General features: G+C 36.2%; 2 protein-coding genes across 2 annotated transcripts; one reads left to right on the top strand and one right to left on the bottom strand.

Moving 5' to 3' along the window:
* Positions 1 to 1,841: 1,841 nt before the first annotated feature.
* On the bottom strand, positions 1,842 to 2,598 carry LOC148205055 (uncharacterized). The gene is made up of 2 exons (XM_088116560.1): positions 2,350 to 2,598; positions 1,842 to 2,264 (listed from the first exon to the last, which is right to left on the bottom strand). The coding sequence occupies exons 1-2, from the start codon at positions 2,401 to 2,403 to the stop codon at positions 1,842 to 1,844; spliced, it is 477 nt and encodes a 158-aa protein (XP_087972686.1). The 5' UTR covers positions 2,404 to 2,598.
* A 1,800-nt stretch (positions 2,599 to 4,398) lies between these two features.
* LOC148205054 (uncharacterized) lies at positions 4,399 to 11,291 on the top strand. The gene is made up of 5 exons (XM_088102472.1): positions 4,399 to 4,774; positions 5,859 to 6,159; positions 9,929 to 10,087; positions 10,223 to 10,518; positions 10,880 to 11,291. Exons 1-5 carry the CDS (start codon positions 4,577 to 4,579, stop codon positions 11,102 to 11,104), a joined length of 1,179 nt encoding a protein of 392 aa, XP_087958598.1. The 5' UTR covers positions 4,399 to 4,576; the 3' UTR covers positions 11,105 to 11,291.
* Positions 11,292 to 11,611: the final 320 nt, after the last annotated feature.

The following is an 11,611-nucleotide window of genomic DNA, read 5'->3' as shown; positions in this document are numbered from 1 at the left end:
TCATCCATTGCACAGCTTGCTCCTCCAACCGATGAGGGGTCACTCCACACTCCTTGGGACATAATCACATCACAAATCACCCTCTCCCACCACTGAAACACCAGGACCACCCTCAGACAAGTGCAAAAGTTCCTAAAAGTCACTTTTTTTGACAATGGTCACCCCGGTTTACCTGACTGACTACCTCTGTTGGACTTTCTGTACAAAATCCAATTTTCTCTCAGGTAATCGTTTACCAGGAAGTTGTAAACGATTACCAAGGCCTTTTTTCAACACCCTCAATCATCCATTGCACAGCTTACTCCTCCTACTGATGAGGGGTCACTCCACACTCCTTGGGACATAATCACATCACAAATCACCCTCTCCCACCACTGAAACACCAGGACCACCCTCAGACAAGTGCAAAAGTGCCTAAAAGTCACTTTTTTGACAATGGTCACCCCTGTTTACCTGACTGACTACCTCAGTTGGACTTTCTGTACAAAATCCAATTTTCTCTCGGGTAATCGTTTAGCAGGAAGTTGTAAACGATTACCAAGGCCTTTTTTCAACACACTCAGTCATCCCTTGCACAACTTGCTCCTCCAACTGATGAGGGGTCACTCCACACTCCTTGGGACATAATCGCATCACAAATCACCCTCTCCCACCACTGAAACACCAGGACCACCCTCCAACAAGTGCAAAAGTGCCTAAAAGTCACTTTTTTTGACAATGGTCACCCCTGTTTACCTGACTGACTACCTCTGTTGGACTTTCTGTACAAAATCCAATTTTCTCTCGGGTAATCGTTTACCAGGAAGTTGTAAACGATTACCAAGGCCTTTTTTCAACACCCTCAGTCATCCATTGCACAGCTTGCTCCTCCTACTGATGAGGGGTCACTCCACACTCCTTGGGACATCATCACATCACCAACCACCCTCTCCCACCACTGAAACACGTGGACCAACCTAAGACAAGTGCAAAAGTTCCTAAAACTCACTTTTGAACATTACATAATAGTTGTCTGTAAAACTAAAACTCACTTTTTTTTCCAATTGTCACCCATGTTAACCTGACTGACTACCTCAGTTGGACTTTATGTACAAAATCCCATTTTCTCTCGGGTAATCGTTTACCAGGCTGTTGTAAACGATTACCAAGGCCTTTTTTCAACACACTCAGCCAGCCCTTGCACAGCTTGCTCCTCCAACTGATGAGGGGTCACTCCACACTCCTTGGGACATAATCACATCACCAATCACCCTCTCCCACCACTGAAACACCAGAACCAGCCTCAGACAAGTGCAAAAGTGCCTAAAACTTAATTTTTACACAATGGTCACCCCTGTTAACCTGACTGACTACCTCAGTTGGACTTTCTGTACCAAATCCCATTTTCTCTCGGGTAATCGTTTACCAGGATGTTGTAAACGATTAGCAGAGCATTTATTCAACACCCTCAGTCATCCCTTGCACAACTTGCTCGTCCAAGTGATGAGGGGTCACTCCACACTTCTTGGCCTCACATCACATCACCCCCCACTCAAATTGTCATTCAAATCAACTGGTTTTGACATTGGTCACCCATGGTACCCAGAATGACCACTCAAACACCAACATCTTACAAACAAGCCTGCAACTTAGGAGACACAAAACTTGACCACATTCTGAAATCCACAAACCCACAACTCATAATAACAATTGTATTCAAAAAATAAAATGAGACCAATTCAAACAAAAACTCAAATTTTATATCATTGAACTAAATCGGATAAATTACACTTTGTTTTCTTAATCTATTTACAATTATTATAATTATCATTTACTTTCCATTAATCAACTAAATACACAAATCACTCATTTTTTATTCTAAGCACTACGGTTCCAGTGTATGGAGTCCTAAGTGCTCTTCCCTTGTAACGCCTTCGTGATCCAACCCTAACATATGTCTTCAAAGGTCGTTCATTTCCGTCAATGTCAGTAGGGGATACAAAACCAGTGTTCACGGATGGTTCTGTACGAGGCACACTTTGTCCAACGTCATCTTTATTTTGCCTTCTTGCCTTCTCTTCAGCCAATTGTGCCTCCAAACTTTCAACCCTCCTTTTAAGTTCTTCAATTAGAAATTCTTGGTCCTCTAAGGCACGCATAAAAGTTTCTCTGCGGATTCTTTTTTGTTTCTTCTTTCCTCTTGGTTTAGCATCCTTTCTTTTTGGTGTTGGTCTGTATTCCTCCTTATCCTTGGTTGAAGCACCACCATAAACATCGTCAACAACCTGAAATTTAACCACACATTACAGATTACACAACTTTTGTCAATATATGAAAACATAACAAAACTTCCGATAACAAACAACATACCAAACCTGTCTCCATACACTGTTTTACGAACTTGTCTCCAACACTTATATTCATCCAATGCAATATTCGTGGAAATTTATCAATAGGACCTTTTGGTGGAACAAATAGCTCAAAAAACCATACCTAAAAAAAATAAATCATCTCAACTTGTAAGAAACTAAATTCAAAAAACAATTAAAATAATTACATCAAATACTATTAATTACTTGCAACATGTAAGCACAACCATCGACGTAAACGTTTGTTGAACCTTTGCCTTTCTTCAAGCCTTCTAAAGCTTTGCACAAACTACGTAACAGAAAATGATAAACTACACTACCCCAACAATAACTACCCAAACCAGTTAAGTTGTCAACAATATTAAACATTACGAGAAACACTTTTCCGCTACGTTTTGGAAATAAAATCTCACTTATCCCTACCAGGAGGTAAAGGCTACAAAAATGAGAACAAGGGATCTTTTTCTTGTGTTTTCGCATTAGAATTTTGTATATCGAATTCAATTCCTTTGTTCCTTTGCCTATGTATTTCACACATTCAGTATTGCCCATTTCTTCCTTTAAGTTAATATTTGCACCATCTGTACTCAATCCCAACCATAAATAAATATCATTTTCATTTATATTCAAAACTTTATTCCCAACTAAAAAACCACTACTAGAGTCGTCCCACTTACCCAATAACTCACTCAATATATTTCTACCTAGTTTAACATTGACATTGACATCTAAAAACCACGCAAATGGAGTCTTCGCAATCAATGACCGATGCTCGTCTGTCAAGCGTTCGTTCAAAGTACATATATACTTTGTCGAAAAAGAGTGACGAACACTCAACTGCATAAACCAAAATAAAATCAGCAAAACAACGAAACCCAATAACCCCAGAACCACAACACAAGGATACGAACCCCAAACCTTAACCCAAACCAAATAAGCATGCTACGACATGGAATGGAAAACCAATCAAACCTTAACCCAAACCAAATAAGCAAGCTACGAGATGGAATGGAAAACCACTTACCTTCGTCGTCGGACAATGGTCACCGGACCTTGCCATTCCGCACGATAACAGGAGACGAAAATGGACGGAGACAACACCACGCACACAGAACAATCACAGAGAAAACAAAGTGAAGCGGCACGAAACGCGACCTTGGACCTTCACGAGAAGAGACCTTCGTTTCCAATGAAACAGAGAAAAGGGGTATTTTCGGATTTTCAGTTAAAAGAAGGGTTACGGACTTCCATTTCGAAGGTTTTTATAAAATATTCTTTTTAAAACAAACCAATCAAACAACGACACGTGGCGTTGTCAAAAAAGTGTTAACAAAACGTTGTTGGAATATCGCGGTCCAACTTTTTAGGATCAAATAGATTTTTTGCTCATCTCTAACTTTTTAGGATCTCGACACTTATAGTTTGGACATTACTTGTCAAATCCTTTTGTGGTTAAACGAAAAAACATATTCTCCAAAACCTAACATACATACAAGTTAAAAACATATTGTAAAATGTTAAAGACAATATCTCATAACTTGTTTTAAACACGAATTTATTAAAAGGATAAGGCAGTAAAATATTATAATGTCTATTAACATTATGCAAAAATATTTCTTTTTTTTTGGAAAAAAATATGTAATTTATATTTCTTTTTCCATATTATTTTCATCCAAATTATATACTACAATATATAGAAGAACATTACATCATATTTGTCCACTAGTATTTCATAATACAAATTTTATACTAAAAATTTTATTTAACTAAATATATAAAATTAAAATTAATACGTATATTAAATTTAACTAACTAAAATAAGATAGATAATAATTAAAAAATATCCACGTAAAGACTCAATAACCAATCTGTTTTTGCTAATATTTTAAAAGAATTTTATTTAGTTAAAAATAATTTATTTTAAGAACTAAATACTTTAAAATTAATTACTTTTTGGTAGGTACATATTTTAAAAGTTAAATATGAATGTTAAAAAACAAAATTTTTACTTGAACCCGATTAAATCTATTTTCCTAATATCTTTCCGCTTAGGTTTTAGTCAAGCAACAAATCGGTTAATTTTCTGGAATCATCCATCTTCTTGTCCGTCCGCATGGTTTTTCCCACCGCCATTCGCGAGTCGGAAGAGAAGATAAAAGCAACAAAAGAATAAAATTCGCTCCCTCCCTTTTCGTGAACGGTTCTGATTTTTTGAAAAAGCATAGGATATGGGTCGTTTATCAGAGTCGAAGTTGGTTCAAGAACTTGTTCTGTACGCAGCTAGCGCAGCACTGAGTTGCTTGGTCTTGTTTGTTGGTCTCCGACAACTCGACCCGAATCGCGAGGCTTCCAAAAAGGCCCTTCACCACAAAAAGGAGATAGCCAAACGCCTTGGTCGTCCTCTTGTTAACACAAATCCTTACGAGGTCCACAACCTTAACTATTGTGTTTTTTCTCTTCTGTATTGTTATCTTAATTTTTAAGTATTTTACACATTTATCACAAACAAGTGTAGCATTACTGTCCGGATAAATTTCTTTGTATGTTCTTAGCAGTTAATAACATATGTTTATCTTAATTTGTAAAAACTCTATTGTATTGGCTTTTCCGAACGAAAGATGATTTCCTTTTTTATAAATGAGTAAACTAGTTGTAGGATTTTATTGTTTTTACTTTGTATCTTTTTATCTTTAAAATGTGTACATAGAAACTTATCCAAACAAGGGCATCGAATTGGTTTCTTAATTGCTGCCTTTAAATATGGGTGAAAAGTTATGTTTGTGAAAAGGCATGGCCTGAGTCGTGTCACAATTATGCAACAAATTATATCCTTATCGTGTGCTTTCTGAATATATTGTTGAATCTTGATGTATGGTTCTTTACATGCTGCACTGGGTTTGGTGTGATGTTTGATGTTTTTTGGCTATTTGCATGTCCATCATTGGACTAAGAAGGTGTTTAAGGCATGGATATAGTAGGGTTAGTGAGGAATTCAGCCAGCTGTATTGTACATATTTGATTTTTTTGGTAATGGTTTTAGTCTCTGAGTATATGCAATTTTTCTGGATCTGTCAAAAGGGTTACTTTTGTGCAGATTAGTAATGTGATCTTTTATTTCACTTTCCTGGTTCCTTTTCGGTACTATGTTGGTTTCTGAAACAACTTTACATGGAATGCCCAGTTGTGCAGTGTTTTGTTGAATGACAGGGTAATGGATGGGAAAGGTCTTTTTGCGTTAGTTTTCCAGTTGGATTTCTTGCTTCAAGTTCCTCTATTCTAAATGAGTTTCTGGAACTGGGGTTAAATGATTGTTGACCAATTTGCGTCTGAAGATGGAATAAGTTTGAAATCATAATCATATTGACATAAATAAATTACTTAAAACCTGTTTCTTACATATTCTATATGGGGATATATTACCTTATATTATTTCAAAAGTTTTATTTTCTAATTTTATGTTAAATGGAGGGAATAGGTTATTTTTAAGTTTAAGCATTTTATCTTTTACAGGATGTCATAGCATGCGATGTTATCAATCCTGACCACATTAATGTGGAGTTTAACTCAATCGGAGGACTGAAAACGACAAAACAAGCCCTATATGAACTTGTTATTCTGCCTCTAAGAAGACCTGACTTGTTTTCTCATGGTAAACTTCTTGGGCCACAAAAGGGTGTCCTTCTGTATGGACCCCCTGGCACGGGGAAGACCATGCTTGCCAAAGCTATTGCTAAGGAGTCTGGAGCAGTTTTCATCAATGTTAGGATATCAAACCTGATGAGCAAGTGGTTTGGAGATGCCCAGAAACTTGGTATGCACACACTATGTTTATTTTCTTCTATTCAATTCACAAGGATTTTTTTTTTTTGCATTGAAATAAAACCTGGTCATGCTAGCTCTTGAGTTTTCTGGAAATGATTTCTTTTATAGTTTGCTGAATATGAGATTAAATACATTTGGGCCTATGCCTAACGTGATCCCAATTGATCAGAATTTTTTTATAGTTGTTTCTTTGCTTGAAAATTATGTGGTAGCTATCGGTTGATTACAAAATTTTTTAAATGCTCCTTCAACGTTGCAAACTCTCATGAACCAAATTTTAGATATTATCACCAAAGTTTGCGTTGGTATATTTTAAGGATATCCTAGTGTATAGCTTGGATTTCTCTTCACATAATGACCGTTTGCAAGTGTATTTTCAACTAATGCATAGTAATGAGATGTGGGTTAATAGTAAGGGGAGTAAATTTGGAGTAAAAAGTTGGAATGTCTTGGGCATATCATTTCAGCTGGGGGCATTTTAGATGATCAAAGGCTGCAGCAATGAAGAGTTGGCCTGTCCCTAAGGATATTAGAGGCTGAAATGGATTCTTGGGGTTGACAGGTTACTATACTTTGTACACAATCACGGGGTGATTGCTAAACTGTGCCCACAGATATTGGAAAAGAACAATTTCAAATGGTCGAAGGAAGCAGAACATTATTTTTAGCAATTGAAAGAGGAAATGGAGAATATGCCACATTAGCTATGCTGAATTTTGAGCTGCCATTTGTGATAGAGACTGATGCTTCTGAGCATGAAATTGGGGCAGTTTTAATGCAACAGGGTTACCGTTGGCTTTTATTAGTCATGCTTGCTCGGACAAAAGTAAGGTAAAACCAGTGCATGAATGTGAGCTCATGGCAATAGTGTTTCCTGGCATAAGTGGCGCCAATATTTGTTAGACCTACATTAATATTAGAATAGATTGTAGGAGTTGGAAATATTTATTGGAGCAAAGGGTATCAGTTGGACAGCGGGTTAAATGGGTGACTAAGTTGTTGGATTACTCCAGCATTGCCCATTACAAACCATGTGTGTTATTTCCATGGACTTTATTGGGGGACTTCCCATGGTTAAGGGAGCTGACACTATCATGGTCATTATGGATAGCCTAAGTAAGTAATGCTGATTTCATTCCTTTGTGTCATCCATACTCTTTGATTGTGATTCCCCTAACATTGTTCCTTACCATGGAAACAACATTGTATTAGACGAGGTTGACCAATTATTACTTGTAAGGGATAATGTCTTAGAGAAATTGAAACAAAATTTGCTTAAAGCCCAAATACAGAGCAGGAGGGAGGTGGAATTTCAGGTTGGGGACATGGTTTACTTAAAGGCCCAATCCTTTGTGTCTTTGTGAAGGAAATTGTTAGGTTGTATGGTTTCCCTAATTCTATTGTTTTGGATAGGAATAGGATTTTCCATAGTGCATTTTTGGCAGGAGCTATTTCGCTTGGCTGTCATCAAACTAAAATTTAGCTCTGCATTCCATCTCGAAACTAACAACCAAATGGAGGTGACTGACCTCACCATTGAAGCCCACTTAAGGTGCTTTGTCGATGGCCATTCTAATCAATGGGCAAAGTGGTTGGCATGGGTTGAGTTTTGGTTCAATCTATATTCAATGCTTCTATAAAGGTGATTCCTTTTAAAACATTCTTTGATTGTGATTCCTTTTAAAACACTCTTTGATTGTGATTCCCCTAACATTGTTCCTTACCATGGAAACAACATTGTATTAGACGAGGTTGACCAATTATTACTTGTAAGGGATAATGTCTTAGAGAAATTGAAACAAAATTTGCTTAAAGCCCAAATACAGAGCAGGAGGGAGGTGGAATTTCAGGTTGGGGACATGGTTTACTTAAAGGCCCAACCCTATATACTGGGATTATTTGGCAAGATGTGTGAATGAAAAACTTAGTCCCGGATTTTGAGCCATTCAAGGTCTTGGAAAAGATTGGTGTTGTTGCTTATAAAGTTCTTTTACCAGCAACATCAAGATTGCATCCAATTTTTCACATTTCTTAACTCAAAAAGGCTCCTCCAATTAGTCAACCGAGTCAAGAACTTCCCCTTTTCTTAAGAAGGGAATTGGAATTGCAAATTGTACCAGTAGTTTTGCTAACAACTAGGAAGTTGTTAAATGGAAACGGGGAGGTGCTTAAGCAGTAGGTTGGGTTACCCAAGGAGGACATCACTTGGGTGCTGCTTGATGGTGGAGGAGCTATTGATGGGCCTCAATCTCCATTGAAACAATACTATGGGAGAAGAGCAGATAGGTGTACAATAAAGTAAGGAGGAAACAATGTTTACGCCACAAATGGAGGAGAGAGATGCTGAAATCAGCTCAGGGGAGGGATATAAGGAAGTGGAGGGTGGTGGAGGGCGGATAGGATTCATTTAGTATATTTAGGGTGTGGCTGTTGCCACAAGGCAGGTTCTAATTGTTCTGGCTTTGATCTTATTGTTGGCATTTTGTGCTTGTGCTGAGAGTTGTAACCAAGTGTGGATCCCTAAAGTTTTACTTGAATTCAATAATAGTTCTTATCAGCAACCATGGGGGAAGAGATTGATTTACATTTTGGTTTTAGAGAGAATCTGTATATTGTTTTTGTAAATGGGAAAATATTTTTATATTTATTCCTGTACTGCATATGTTTATATGGAAAGAATATATATTGGAAATAAATTTTGTTTACAAAACCTAAAAAGTAGAGGAATAAACGGGGAAATTAAGATGATATACATATTATTCCTCAAAATGAAATAGAAAATACAGCGGGATGATGATTCCTATTGCCGCAGAGCAGCTCCTCCAGAGAGGCTAACAACCCTTGGACAAAAGAAATCTTCAATATCTTTCCTCAGACTTCCTTTTTCTCTCTCCTTTTGTTTCTCTCACTCCGTAACTTATTTTGTTACACCCTTTGCACACCCTTGTTTCTCCTCTCATACATTCTCCAAATCTTAGGCCTGCTTCAAAATCATAGCCCTCGTTTCCAGTTCTTACAAATTAAGGCAATTTGACATTGAGTATTGCCCCTTCAATTTCGTTCTTATTTCTGACTGGTGTTGAGTACTGTAGTCATTATTCTCTATGGTAGGTTAGAACATAGAATCCTATGTTTTGTTCTAAGAGTTGTGCATAATCATAATTGTTATTATACCTTTTGTCTGTTATTTTTTACATGCATTCATATAGTTTTCCGTGCAGATTGTACCTTATGTTATGATCTCATTTTTTTCAATTGCATATCTTCTATGTTTAGTTCTGAGTTTGTCCACTTTGATGGATGTTTTATATCTTTTTGCATATAATTAAAAGACTTGATTAAGCTTTAAGTAATTCCTTAATTGAGTATTTTCAACTGAGTCCCTATTTCAAATTTTCAACTGAGTCTCTATAGAGTGCTAAACATATTTTTTATTTTTTTTAAGTACCCATTCAGTTTGATTTTTTCTGTTAGTGGGATGGTGTGACCATTACTTCCATATTTCCGTCTCCAATCCAAAGGAGTGAGTTGACTAGAACGCGAAGGCAAGAAAATCGAACACAGGGTACTTAGAAAAACACTTAATAGAATGATTTTTTTATATAAAAATTTAATTAAAAATACCCAAATTTATAAGATACTTAAAATTTAATTAAGTCTAATTAAAACAACTGATACCATATTGAAACAATATGAAGCACAATCTGAGTTATTAAGTCTTTTATTTGGATTACTGGTGAGCTGCTTTTCTTTTTCAGTGACTGCCATATTTAGCCTAGCTCATAAGCTCCAGCCTGCCATCATATTCATTGATGAAGTTGACAGCTTTTTGGGTCAGCGTCGTCAAACAGATCACGAGGCTTTGTTAAACATGAAAACTGAATTCATGGCTCTGTGGGATGGTTTTACTACTGATAGTAAGTTTTAAACGTATTATGTACTCCTCTTCCGAGGCTCATGCAGATCCGGTGAATTGATGCTGCTCTATTTAGCATTATTATTTGTACCTGTCAAAGATTTTTAATTATGATGACTTTTAATTTATTGTGTAGAGAATGCTCAAGTTATGGTCCTTGCTGCTACTAATCGTCCTTCAGAACTTGATGAAGCAATACTTCGACGACTTCCTCAAGCATTTGAAATTGGTATTCCGGACCAAAAGGAGAGGGCTGACATATTGAATGTTATCTTGAAGGGTGAGAGGATTGAAGAAAACATTGATTTTGACCATATAGCTTTCTTATGTGAAGGTTACACTGGTTCGGATCTATTTGACCTGTGCAAGAAAGCTGCATATTTTCCAATTAGAGAACTTCTGGATGAAGAGAAGAAAGGGAGAAGTGTTTCTGTGAGTGATTCATCATTATCTTTTACCACAACATTTCATTTTAGTTGAGTAAAGTCTATTTTTAAAACTGTTCTATGAACCTGATCATGGAGATATGTTTGCACGGATTGACTAATGTGTTGGTCAATGAAAGCAATTTCTGACACGCGTAAAGATCAATTGGTGCCAATATGACAGTTTTGTGCTTGTATGCATGAAGCCTTTTTATAGTCTTTCTAGTTTTGAAGAAATATATTGAAGTAGAAGCAACTAATTATCCCTTCATTACACTGGGTCAATTCTTAATATTTTGAACAGCAATTCGTAATCTGTACAGTTTTATTGATGACTGCTTCTGATAAGGTCTAATTTCATGGTTCAGGCTCCTAGACCATTGTCCCAGGTAGACTTGGAGAAGGCCCTGGCCACATCACGAAAGACTACTGATGCTGCATTTGAATACAATGGATTAAGTGCTGATACTCTAAGATGGGCAAGGCAGAGGGAACCTGGTGGTGATTATCAGGTTCAAGCTGCCATTAATGAACTCTCTAAGTTTGTGGTATCTCACATGACTAGTCGCCAGCCAGATGCCAAAGATGTTTAAGATGCTCTTGATCTTTTACAGATTAGTCCAATACGTAAAACCACCTATCTCATTTATACTCATTCTAGAACATACTTTACGTAGCATCATATGTTGAGGCAAAGAGCTATTGCATTTTGTTGTCTTTTTTATGCAATTATCCTTTGTGAATCACCAATTAATATTGATTTTTTTTTCTGATTTCAAATTGGATGCAAGTATGTCTATATATATATAGAAAAATCTATTAGAGTAGGATTATTTGTTTCGTATTCATGTATATCGTAATTGATGGAATATATTTTTAAAATTATATTAAGAATAATTTGACTATGTACTGTTTACTTTTTGATGAAATTATAATTTACATTTTTTTACGAAAAGTTGTGGATAATGTAAAGTTATAAAAGGTACGTCCATAAACAAGTATGTATATTATATATATATATATATATATATATATATATATATATATATATATATATATATATATATATATATATATATAATTTTTTTTCCCTGTTCAAG

This window comes from Vigna umbellata, chromosome 1 (genome assembly GCF_029865625.1).
Source record: "Vigna umbellata cultivar VRB3 chromosome 1, Vumbellata_1.0, whole genome shotgun sequence".
Classification (NCBI taxonomy): Eukaryota; Viridiplantae; Streptophyta; class Magnoliopsida; order Fabales; family Fabaceae; genus Vigna; species Vigna umbellata.
Note: the sequence above shows the minus strand (reverse complement) of the source record. Positions and strands in the feature narration are given on the sequence as shown.